At 42.3% G+C, this 13,606-nt stretch overlaps 1 protein-coding gene across 1 annotated transcript; it reads right to left on the reverse strand.

Moving 5' to 3' along the window:
• Positions 1 to 1,203: 1,203 nt before the first annotated feature.
• Positions 1,204 to 5,384, reverse strand: LOC126405444 (myeloid-associated differentiation marker homolog). The gene is made up of 2 exons (XM_050069178.1): positions 4,947 to 5,384; positions 1,204 to 2,736 (listed from the first exon to the last, which is right to left on the reverse strand). The coding sequence occupies exons 1-2, from the start codon at positions 5,211 to 5,213 to the stop codon at positions 2,146 to 2,148; spliced, it is 858 nt and encodes a 285-aa protein (XP_049925135.1). The 5' UTR covers positions 5,214 to 5,384; the 3' UTR covers positions 1,204 to 2,145.
• Between the last annotated feature and the right edge of the window lie 8,222 nt (positions 5,385 to 13,606).

Below are 13,606 nucleotides of genomic sequence, written 5' to 3' on the forward strand. Positions count from 1 at the left end.
GGCTAACGAAAACTTCATCGGCTGTTTCCAACAGGGAACCAGTAGGCTATTATTAGTGAGGAAGAAGATGTACTAGCCCTATATATACCTACTACTACAGCGCAAACACCGGCTCAGGCTCACGACACACCCTCGTCAGCTGCTGTAGGTAAACAGAGGAATACCAAAATGGTGCGAACTTGTGATTTCCCCAGCTGTGAAAATAAAAACATCGCCGGCTCCCAACTCCATCAGTTTCCTGTTACAGATGTAACCCGTAGGCAACTTTGGCTAACCCACCACCAGAACAAAGCAGAGACTGGTCGTAATCACATATGAAGTCACATTTCTATGTGATTGATTACTCATGTCATGGATTTAGCAGTTAGCCTAATATAATAAACTAAATGCCGACGGTAAAACGAGGCCGCGTATAATGTACTCTCCACAACACAACAGGCTATTAGTTCAATCAAACATTTTGTTTTACAGGCAGTTACAGACATCGTTATATAGACTGGTATTAGGTAATATAGTATCTCTCTTTGGGCACAGCAGTGCGGAAATTGCGTTTTCTCTGTCCGCCGGGATCTGTGGGCAGCTGAAGTGAGCCTGACATGCACAGTTGCTTCACCTGCGCCGGCTTGGCAGCGAGGTTCTTCCCAATTGACACAAGCCAAAGTTGCATCTGAGGGGTTACATCTGTAACAGGAAACCGATGGAGTTGGGAGCCGGCGATGTTTTTATTCCCACAGCTGGGGAAATCACAAGTTGGCACCATTTTGGTATTCCTCTGTTTACCTGCAGCTGACGAGGGTGTCGTGAGCCTGAACCGGTGTTCACGCTGTAGTAGTAGGTGTATATATAGGGCTAGTACATCTTTTTCCTCACTAATAATAGCCTACTGGTTCTCTGTTGGAAACAGCCGGTGAAGTTTTTGTTAGCCGTTGCTATCCTGCGCACCTGCATGGCGTGGTGATGAACTGTCNAGAGTAGTGACACCATCACATCAGAGCTACAGATGATCAGCGTTTCACACAACTTCATGTCCAAAAACCTGAACTATCACTTTCAAACAAATTTAAATTTTTTTTTTACTAATGTACAGTTACATACATCATGACTGGTAAAGGCAAATCTTGTGGGGTGGGCAGCTCTAGCAGTTGAACATGCATATACTTTAACAGAGTGTTGCAGAGAAACTCGAACGGTTCAATACATAGCCTCAACTCAAAGGAACCGCTACTGTGGAAGGAATTGGTCCGCCCATCACTAATAGCTTCCGTGTTTTCCAGGGTATGCACACTGTGACACACCTTTGCAAACATCCTTACAGCAGATGAGGAGCAGTCCCACTGTACCTGTTTAACCATTAAACAGATTATTTAACCTTTAAGCTCATTACTCATTTATGAGTCACTCATTCGGTCATGATTGTAGATTGTTACTGAGGTGCTGAAACAACCAAATAACAGTGACAGCCATTGGTGATGTAAGCTTGCATAATAACTCCACACTTTAATTACATTTTTATTCATATTTCACATGCTAAGATTAATAAGAACATGCCTGAAATGAGTCTGAAACAAAGACTGACACAATCACATTGATGCTGCACAAAAATAAGAGAATCAGATGAAAATCATGGAGGAAGAAAAAGGAAAACAGAATCAGGATTTTGTCTATCTGATGGTAAAATTAGACACAGGCATAGGTGTATATGAAGAACATGTGCATTAGTCCCTGTCAATACAAACATAAGAGTAGCAAGGGACTTTTATTTTGACATAATTTAACATAATTACACCACAAATTGAAGCATAAAATTCACCAGACTGCAGGAAATTAAGTGTGTGATGCTCAACATTTTCTTACAGAGGACCCCAAACCCTCTGTTTTGATATGTCCGCCCTCAATGTTGGATGTTGAGACAAAACCCACACCCATGGACACAGCCACATATGTTTCATGTCCTCAGAGAACAGGGACAGCTAAAAGACACCCTCATTTAAATCCACCACAAACCAGAGTGCATTGGAGTCATCATGAAAACAACAGTGAAATAAAATGTCAAACAAAAGTTGTACAATAGATAATTTACATTTAATTCTCCTGCTTATGTACAATCTTTGCTTCGCCAGCTGAGATATGACGCATTTTTAGAACTTATGTTCTGCTGATGAAGAACACCAGCCTGAAAGAATAAACAGAATCTGCAATGTAAGCACCCAGATTAAAAGCCGTCATGAAAGAGATAACCACTAAATTATCCCAGGCACATCTTCTGTTTCCTGAGCAGTAGTTCGGCCTGGGATTGTTCTTAAAGCTGTACAATGGCCAGATGACCAAAGCTGTGATGTACATCAACACGGCCAACACGTTGCAGACTGTCAGGACTTTGTCAAACGGTGCAGGGAAGAGAGACAGAAGGCGGCAGATGGTGAAAATGATGACAAGGAGGGCAAAAATGAAGCAAATGGAGTAGACGGCGACGCACCACTGGAGCCCCGCATACTTAGTGTACTTGCTGTCTTCCAAGCAGATGAAGATGATGCAAGCCACGAAGGCCTCCAGAACCTTGAGGAGACCTGGGATTGTGGACAGAAATCCACTGATCTCACCAGGTTTAGCCCGGGTCAGTCCGACCTCGACAGCGTACAGGATGAAGGTCAGACAGGAAGTAACACTGGCACCAATTTGTTTGCCGCAGCTGGGGCAAGTGAAGTAGACGGGATAGATGATGGATGCTGCCAGCACCTGTATAGGAGAAAGAGCAGAAGTAAAGTGAAATTATTCCGTCTTTATGATACACTTTAGATCATGGGTCTTCAAGAAGGGGTTTGCAACCCCTAGAGGGCCCCTGGAGTTACTGCAGGGTCCCGCCAAATTATTGATTGATAATTTCTGCAAGGTTTTTTTTTTTCATTTTCATCATTATTAAAATATATTTGAAAAAACACATTAACATGAGAGCAAAGATAAACCGTCCTTTTTATTAAAAAACAACCCATTTAATTTACAGCACACAACAATGATGATAGGCTAACTGTTAACCAATGAATTCTGCGATCATGTGAGCTAGCTAACCTACGCTAAATCAACGTGCCTTCCAAATGCATATGATGTGTAAATATATGAATCTGTCAATAATTAGCTTGGCATTGTATGCACTATAAAAAGGCATGTTTTTACATGGCACTTTAGGCTGCCCTACATGTTATTGTGTGCCCGCTCTAACATGCAACTCAATTTTGTTATGTAGCAGGAGGTCCCTGCTCCGTCTTGCTTACAGTTAAGGGGTCCTTAGCCTGAAAAACATTGACGACCCCCCCCCCCCCCCCCCCCCAAGATGTTTAATTTTACTTTTTTCTTGCGCAGTACTCACAAATGACCCAAGTTTGGACAATGAATACAATTGACCCTTTGCTAAGTCCCACCCCCTGACACAGACTGGCCAATCATAACGTAGCATCGGGCCGGCTCAGACCAGGGTCTGAAAACAACACAGCTGTGCTCCATTGACTCTAATGCCATTGTTTCAGATTTCCTTCATGTTCAGGCTGGTTTTGTGGATGTGGAGCTAAATGTTGTGCCTGGGGCACGTTGTGTATTAATGATACTCATTACCTGGAGAGGTTGGAAAAAGATATACGTTTCTTCCCTGTTCCAAAATCAAACCCTGAAAAGTGTAGGGTTAGCTAGCTAGCTACTGAAGATATAGCCTACTGAATGTATACACATGCTGCTTTTGCTTTTTAATGATTGTGACAGTGAAAAAAAGGCCGACCCTGCTGTACAGGAACCAGTGAAGGGAAGCAGGGAAACTTTGCTGATATTCAACCAGCTGTGTGTCATTGCAGTGTGCGCAGAAGAACGTTGCTTGACTTCCCGCGGTTCAATATCAGCAAAGTTTCCCTTTATATTCATTGTCTTGTGTGGCGATCAGCAGTGATGTGGTGGTTCACTTTTACACTGTGATCTGTAGCCTATAGTTGGGCTTTAGCTTCTAACTATCTTTGTCTTTTTAACCTGTTGTTGCTGCTGAGTCAGTTTGACATCCTGGATATATCCTTCAAACACAGACTGTAGACCCCTCTGTCTGCTTCTCTCTGGAATCACTGTTTCATTTTTCCAACAATACGATAATATTTCTAATATTACAGTGTGGGCTCCATGCTTACTGCGACAGCTTGTTGGACCATCACAAAGGGGCGGGGCTTAGCGAAAGATCAATTGAGAACCATATATGTTAATCTTTTAGCGCCAGTAAACAGTAAACATGCATACCAACACTGGCCTATGTCAAATGTGATTTAACACTTATTGTGGCTCTCTATATATACACAGAAGTCCCACATGCCCAGTTAAAACGCCAATATGAAGCTGATTAAGCTTTTCATCCCATCCCATCATAATCCCAGTGATAGTAATGTCAGTAGCTCGTCACTAATCCACAATTTAACAATTTTGTCCTGCAAATATCAATAGCAGTGGTGCCTCCAACAGAAGGCCAACGCCCCCCTTTTTTTGGCTGAAATTAATGTGTTTAAGAGGCTGTGGCCTGTTCATTTTTTAAGCAAGGCATCCATTGGTATCATCCATGTTGACATAGGTTGTTGGTAAGGGGGGTAAATAGTGCTCCAAAGTTTGGCTCCATTTTAACAAGGGAACAACTGGCATGACCATTTTCAAAGGGGTCCCTTAGACTCTCACCTCAAAGATATCTAAATGAAGATGGGCTCTATGGGGACCCATGAGTCTCCCCTAGAATTGACAGGGCTTTTTCTGGGTAAATGTTTTGTCCCTTACAATCAATGTACTCCTTCAAATGATTTATCTTTTTAAAGAAAAGGGCAACCAGGCTATTTGAAGAAGAGTAAATCACCTAACATGTAGAGATACGTAACATTAAAACAGGGTTGTCGCCACTGATCTGTGGTCAAAGGGAGTAAAGAAATGGTACACACCATTAGAGTAGCCAACATGGCGAAAGCAGTGGTGAAGTCATCCCAGGAGATGGGCAGCTTAGCACTGAGGCTGGTGAATTCCAGGATTATAATGAGGAGGGTGACGCAGAAGCAGAGGCACCAGGTGAACATGCACCACGTCCAGAAAGATGCCGTGCTGTGGCCCACTGATGCCACCAGGCTGAAGGAGATACAGGTGAAGATCACCTCCAGTATCCGCACGATGCCCAGGGGCACCGTCAGTGTCTTGAAGTCCAGCGTAACCATGGTGATTGGAAACCCTTTGGTCTGTTAACTGTGGCTCTGGATAGGTATCTTTCACCAGCTTGTTTTTACGTTGTTAGCTCTTTGGCTTTCGTCAGTCCTCGCCCCTCATCCTGTTAATGTAACTGTCAGACAGAGAAAGTATGAGGTGATTGTGAACCTTTGGCCGCTCCCTTGTTGCCGCCCTCCCAGACCTTCTTCCTCAAAAGACCAGTGATCAAATATTTAATGCGCAGGTGCATGGGTTATGGGAGTGTTTGTGTAGGAGGGCACTGTTCACTTCCATTTGCTTATCAGTTGTGTGCATGGTCAATAAAATAATTCAGATATTTTACAGCTACAACAGGAACTGCACCTCATGACACAGTTTGACACTTCACCCTATTTCTCATCCGTCATGTTTGCTAACTCAATGGCTCGCCCACCCATCAATAGATCAAATCTGTAAATGTGTCACAGGACGCCTAAGAGGAATTGGGCCTTGGTGTTACAGTGTAAGAATGTGAGATGTGCAGTTTAGGAAGGACAGAAGGAGGAGCTTTCTTTATGTTAGGATATAATATTAGCTTTTTCTAGAAATGAAATGCAGGTGTGAGATACTGCAAAGGACACAAGATCCAAGATGTAGGAGACAAATCTACTAACGGCTGTAAATTACAGCTCCAAATTAAAACCACTTTACTGCCAACTGCTAACACACACACCCACCCACACACACACACACACACACACACACANCCACTTTACTGCCAACTGCTAACACACACACCCACACACACACACACACACACACACACACACACACACACACACACACACACACACAAGCACATTTAATAGTTTATTCTGAAAGTCATTCTCTTGTCCAACTTTGAAAGAGCTATTTAACTTCTAAGCGTGAAATGAACCTGTTAGAGTGAGTCAGGTTCTTATCCCAGACAGAGTAATTGTCTTGTGTCAAGGTATACAGTGGAGATATGTAAATTAAACAAAGCTGATTTACCTGCTGACAAAAATAGTGAAAGGCTTAAGTGGTCTCACAAAACCTGGAGGAAAGAGAGTGTGAACTGACTCTTAAACAGCTTGTAATTTCTGATACATTTTTGTGTGTGTGTGTGCCATTAGGGACTGCAGTATGGCTGTGGGCATAACTCCTTAAAAACACCTGATAAATGCAAAAGACCTTAATTCACCAGAGTGCAGAACACCAGAGAAAAATGACTTTAATCTTGTCTTGGTGCCCAGCTAAATGAATTATAAGCATAATATTTAAAATGTGGCAATTCTTTCTTATTATTAAGTTATTTATCCACATAAAAGACTTGAGTTCAAACCTGACCTTTGACCTTTTTCGGAAGTTGAGATACTCTACCTTTGCATTGTCTGCAAAATAATAATGGGTCATGCCAAGCCAAAAGGAATCAATTTACGTTTAACCTCTCACTTTGTTGTTAATTATAATAACGGGGTTCCCACAGTCATGAAACTCCCTGATAAATTAGAAAAGCGGTTTTCCAAGCCTTGAAATGGTCTGGCATTAACTGTTAAAAGAATACACCTAACGTGGAGGCACAGTGATGCAGTGGTTAGCATCACTGCCTTGCAGCAAGACATTTGCTGATTCGAATCCAAGTGAGGGAGCCCTTCTGTGCAGAGTTTTCATGTTCTCTCCATGTCAGCCTGGGTTTCTCGGGGTGCTCCAGCTTCCTCCCACAGTCCAAAGACATGCAGGTTAATTGGTGACTCTGAATTGTCTGTAGGTGTGAATGTGAGTGTGAATGGTTGTCTGTCTCTATGGCCCCGTTTATACGACAACGATTTCAACTGAAAACGGTAAACTTTAGTTGCATTTTGGCCGATCGTTTACACGACAGCGGCGTTTTGGGTGCCTGAAAACGCAACGTTTTGAAAACGGGTTCCAGAGTGCAACTTTTTGGAAACGGCAGCGTCTCCGTTGTCATGTAAAATTGCAATATGCAGTTCCTCTGAAAATGGAGACTTTTCGCACATGCGCATTACAGTTCCAGTGACTAGGCAAGCCAACCGTCACAACAACAATGCCGAGGTCTGTTTGTGCTGCTCACCCTGTTGATTTGAAGTGAAGTGTAGATCTGTTACTGTAGCAACGCCACCTCCTCATCCATCCAGACAAAGTTATCTGTGCATGCTTTCGCCATTGTGTCTTCTTTGTTTTGGTTTGTAATCACCGCGTTGTAGAGGAAGGCGCTTCAGCGCAGGCGCATGGCGTCATGCCGTGGTGTTGCTTTGCAAATTTACACTGCCACCCATTGGCCTGGTGTGCAAACTACGGCGTTTCCAGTAGATTTTGCGGCTCCGTGTGAGCAGGGATTGTTTCAATAACGTCGTCATACAAACGCAGAAGTTTTTTAAAACGCAAAGGACAGAATTTTACGTTTTTAGAGAAACCATTGTTGTCTAAACAGGGCCTATGTGTCAGCCCTGTGATAGTCTGATGACCTGTCCAGGGTTTACCCTGCCTCTCGCCCAATGTCAGCTTTAATGGGTTCCAGCCCCCCCCACGAACCCTAACAGGATAAGCAGTTACGGAAAATGAATGGACGAAAAGAATAGCTAACGTTACACGAAATACGTTCCTAATATTACTCATTTAAAATCCAGTGCCGTACTGCGTGACTGTTGAAATGATGCCAGTATCATGTGATACACATAGACCAGACCGGCATTGCGTCATTGCGTTATTGCCAAGGCCACATCCCCTTTCGGGTCACTGATCAGCTTCGATAGTAGAAGACTGATGGGGCATGACAGCGATCAACCTTAATTTATTGAGGTATCGCAAATGCTAAAAATTATAATCCAAACACACTTCAAACTGCACTTAGCCTACATCTACAGGATCCTTAGTTTTCTATCCCCCCCAAAAGGGGCAGGGCCTTGACATTTTGCAAAGTACCCATATGTGCCGGTCAGTTCTATTGGCATATGTAGCTAGTTGGCAGCAGGAATGTCTAACAAGCGAGTAAAGTTAGCAACCGCTAGCAGTTTTCTTATCCACAAATGCCTGGAAATGAATGGCTGTCTTGCTATATAGGTCTACCCATTTTAAGCTACTTAAATAAAGTCATGGAAAAATGATAAAATATTATGGAAAAGTTTTAAAAATTCATTGCTAAAAAGTGTGGAAAGCCTGCAGTAAGCCATATACTGTATTTTAATAATTATCACCGAGATATACTATATATTATGGTCCACTTGATATAATACAAATAATATTTAGGGTTTTTTTTAAGCCACTTTCTTTGGTTGTCTTTTGATGGTACATTACTCACCACACCATTAGGGCCAAATTGGGTTAATTGATATTTGTACTAATTTAAAACAAAAAACCTTACAATATTATTCCTCCTAACCCTCAAAGAAACAAGTTACATCACCAAAAACAATGACCTCATACGTTGGTAAACAAAGAATTCTACGTGCAATTAAACAAAGTCAGAGCACTTTAAAGGTCTAGTGTGTAGGATTTAGTGACATCAAGTGGTGAGGCTGCAGACTGCAACTAACTAAAGCTTCTCTCTTGTGCGCAGTGTCCAGGAGAAATACAGTGGCCAATGCAAAAACACGAAAACATGAATGGCCCTGTCTAGAGCCAGTGTTCTTTTTGTCTGTTCTGGGCTCCTGTAGAACAACATGGCGGACTCCGTGGGAGAGGACCTGCTTGGTATGTAGATATAAACCTTTCTAAGGTAGCAAAACTACAATGATTCTTATTTTCAGGTGACTATACACTAATGAAAATATAGTTATGAATATTATATTCTATTTTCTGCCAACACGTCCCCTTAAATCCTGCACACTGGACCTTTAAGTGAAGTTATGGGATTTTGCCTTGGTTTCTCCTAGAATTTTCGTAGTGAGGTCAAACACAGCCCACTATTTTCAGCAAGAAACTAAACATTAAACACGCAATATTTGTCCACATGATAGAGCAGGTCTATATTGTTCCAAAAATGACACAAAGAAATTGTTTTGCTTAACTTTCATGCCAACACTCAAAATGGGGTGTGGACATAATTTCTACATGATGATTAACTTAACTTGGACTGATGTTTTTGAGATCAGGCCAGTGTGCAATGGTTAACTAACGAGGAAGCCCTCCCCATCTTCCTCATCCTACAAACACTGAGCACAAAATCAAAAGCTAAATTACTTCTCCAGTGCCACAATCACAACCACAAAAGATTTTTCTGTTGGGTGTTCCTCCTTTGTCAGTATAATACTCACTGTTTCTGTATGTTATCTTGCACAGTATAAACCATGTGGTCGCCTCTATGACTAAATGACTGTGAACAAACACAGCTTATTCAGCTAGGCTATAGTTGTCAATGTTTGTAAAATCAGAAGAATAGCACACACTATATTTAAGATAAACTCTTATCATACTGATAGTAGAGGCTTTCTAGTCATGGCACTGCAACACAGAGGGAAAGATAAGTTACTTCCATTGTCATTATGAAGAGATTGCTGCATTCCTCTACACATACAGTAAAGTAACACTAAACAGCATGTGAGGACATGGAACGGAGACCTGAACTCGACCCAGAATCCTAACCCACCCCCACCCCCAAGACATCTCAGTGTTACGATAAAAGCAGAACTGGGGCTAGTTGAGGACAGAGTCATCAAATATCTAGCCATGACTAAGGAGGAGAGGCTGGAAAGTTAAAAGGTATGAGGAGTACTTTGGGTTTGGCAGCCTCTAGTAGTCTGGCACTATTCTCCCTGCTCTTTTGCTCCCCCCTGTGGATCACAGAGCACATCCTCAGCAGTGCAGAGGTAGCAGAGGTTGATGTTACAGCCTCAGGTTGTTGCTGTACTTTAGCTCATATTCTTGCTGTTGTGCCATTGTGTTTCCTTCAAGTGCACCAGAACTATCCATGCATAAGACAGCTGACCCCAGCAGCCACAATTAGAGAATCAAAAGTCAACCTTATTTAAAGGAGCAGTGTGTAGGATTTAGTGGGATCTTGCAGGGAGGACTGCAGATTGCAACCAGCTGAAGTTTCTCCCATGTGCCAGGCGCGAACTCCTGGTTTGAATTTCTTCAGTGCCCATTGTTTAGGAGGTTTTTACTGGGAGCCGAATTATCCACAAATGTCTCCTCCTCTCCAAAACAGAGGGCCGTTTTGCCGGCAAGCTGTGAGCGTTTAGACACACAGAGCCGGATTGGCGAGTTGATCCGAGGTGCCCAATTTTCAGCCTCGTAGGGTAGACATATTGGCGGAACCCTTTTGGTTTAAACAGAACGAGGCGGCCTTCCGCAACGGGAGGGGCTATTTAAGACTTGTGGGAGGAGCTGTTGATGAGGTGGTGGATAAACAGGAAACAGCTGATAGCAGGAATTAGCGAGCAGCTAGTAGCAAGAGGGAAACGCAAACCTGACAGACACTGTAAAGATGAGCAACTGGGGAGACAAGGAATTGCGGTGAAGGACGGGCCAACTTACGAGAGAATCGCCAAAGGACTGACTAGCTGCGGCTTCCCTTCACGTCACTGTTTATGTCACACGCTGAGCTACACGTTTTGTTACTTGCTCACGCCCCCCATTGCCCCGAAAAAGGCGCATTCTGTATGAACAAAAGTAGGTAGACGGCAATTTGCCGCACTTGCCGATTTTGTTTTTAAACTGCCAATGCTGAAAGAAGACTGATTGGACTTTCCTGCAAATTTGCACACTTCCTGTTTAAAAAGGGCTTCTGTGATTCAAACCAGTAAAAACACTGAATAAAGCAGGTTCACATTACAAATCAGTGTTCCTCCGATGTCGTTGCTAGCCTAACCTCCTACTGTGTGCTCACCTGGTTAAGTTCCAGATGTTCAGGAGGCTTTTACTGGTAGCTGAATTATCCGCAGAGGTGTCTTGCTCTCCAAAACAACCAAACCCGTTGGTTTAAAATGATAAAAACACTAAAAAGAGTAGTTTCACATTAAAAAAAATCTGTGTTTTTCCAACGTTATTTGGCTCGTCAGGGACTGCTACTAACTAAAGTGGCTCACATGAAAACACCAATGGCGCTGTCTTGAGCCAGTGTTTGTTTTGTCCGTTACAGGCTACTGTAGAGACATGGCAATGCAACATGGTGGATTTGAGGGCAAGAACCTGCTTCCTGTGTAGATATAAACGGCTCATCAAAACACGACAATTGTTATTTTCAAGTGATTACACACTAAATAAAATGTACTCATCATATTATATTCCGCCAATATATCCTCCTAAATCCGACACACTGGACCTCTAAACTGCGGCTGTTGCAAACCTTTTACCTTAATAGATTCTACAGATTTTTCAATAGAAAAAAACGCTGACACTGGGGATGATGTTATTGTACATTAACATTAACACCAGCCAGTTTCTTTGTAGAACTGAGGCCAACATTAAGTGATTTATACTTTAAAAAGAAAAGACTTCCTATCTGACAAAACCACTCCGGTTTTTGTCACCTCTGTTTGAACCTGGATTTTGATCGATGGTGCTGCTATTCAGCCCTCCTCCCCACCTCTGTACCTCCTTTGTTCTGTCTTCACAGTCGCTTATCTTCTATTCCCTCAGAACACCATCTATTTAACCAGCACTTGTATGGAAGGTATGCTGTGAAGAAAAAAAGTGGAATGAAATATTAAAGACACAAAGAGATAAATGAAAAGGTAGAGGGAGGCGAAACAGCTGTCAGGGTGTGTGGAGGACAGAGGAGGCGATGATGATGTTGTAGATTATTTATCTGGTTCCATAAGAAAGTTCACTGCAAAGACACAGGAAAGTGAGCTAAGAAATCTGTTCTTGGGTGTGTCTGTCCTTGAAGAAATTTCCTTGTTGGTGAAAGGGTAATGTGGTGACAGCGATTGTAACGTGTAACCACCACAGAAGTGGTTTCAAGTATTTTGCCAGGCGTCGCAACTGTGCAGAATGCAGTCACAAAACTTTTGCAGATGAGTTGTTGGATTGAAATAAGGGTCAAGTTTGAAGATGGGTGTGGTCTGAGCAAGGGGGCTGGAAGTAGCGTGATAGAACGTAGGGAAGGGGCCATAGCCCCAAGGTACCCTTTGGGTCCCTGTACCCCTAGCTGAGAACCTGAAAGTTATTTCCTGTCTGTGTAGAGCTGCATGTATTAATCCTCTTTTATTCTTGTTTTAAAAGTTTTTTTCTCCCACAATCTGGAATGAAGAGCCTTGGTTTTAAAGGGATAGTTCAGATTTTTTGAAATGGGGTTGTACAAGGTACTTGTCCATAGACAGTGTATTATACATAGTAGATGTCACCCCCAGTTTGGAGAGGCAGGCTGGAGTCCAACACAGAAGCTCAGTAATGTACTGCTGTGGATGGGGATCAGCAGCGAAATGTATTTTAGCTACCCACCTGAAAAAATCAATATCATTTTAAGTGTACGCTATATTTAAAGTATTTTCACTGCTTTACCTTTCTGTCAGACAGCCTGTTCTGATGGGAAATCAGTTAAAGGCATCAGTTCCCCATCTATGCTCTTGTCAAAGCCACCAGACTCCATTGACAAAACCAGAAGTTTTAGCTCTCTGAACACAAAAGCTGCTGGTCCACTGCTGCTTTGATCAGGTAGTGAGTTTGTCTTGTGTGACTTTGGTGAATCCGAGCTAATTCTTTTAAATGCCAGAGTCTCACAATAATCCAAACAAAATAACTGAACGAGGCAGCAGTAGACCAGCAGCTCCGGTGTTCAGCAATGTTAAATCACTGTTTTTCTCAATGGAGTCTGGCATTGAAGAGAGCAATATAACTGCTTCATTTTTCCTTTCAAATACTTGTCTGACATTAAAGTGAAGCACCGAAAATACTCTTAATATAGCATACACCTGAAGTGATTTTTTTTTTTTAAGATGGGACTTTTTTTAGGGGGCTAAAATACATTTTGCTGCTGACTCCTCCACGGCAGTACATTGCTTAGCTTCTGTGATGGACTCCAGCCTGCTTCTCCAAACTGGGGGCATGCTGACTGATACCTACTGTATGTAATATACTGTCTATGAATAAGTACCCCATACAACCTCACTTAAAAAAACAACAAAAAAACTTAACTGTCCCTTTAAGGTCAAAACTTGGTTTGGTCTCTTCTTTTCCCTATTTCATTGCATCTAAATATAAAACAGTTGTGTGTCTGGACCACTGCATGACTTTGAAATAGCAATGCAACAGGGGCAGACAGTTATGGGCTGTTGTATTAACACCATAAATTAAATTAATATTCTATACTTACACAAAAGAAACATGAAGATGTAGTTGGAAGGGAAAGTAGAAAGAACATCTGCCTCAAATACTTCAGTAATCATATTCCTCTTTGGTTTTCTTAAACTTTAGATTCATAACAACTAAATGGATTTGTAGA

This window comes from Epinephelus moara, chromosome 18 (assembly GCF_006386435.1).
Source record: "Epinephelus moara isolate mb chromosome 18, YSFRI_EMoa_1.0, whole genome shotgun sequence".
Taxonomy (NCBI): domain Eukaryota; kingdom Metazoa; phylum Chordata; class Actinopteri; order Perciformes; family Serranidae; genus Epinephelus; species Epinephelus moara.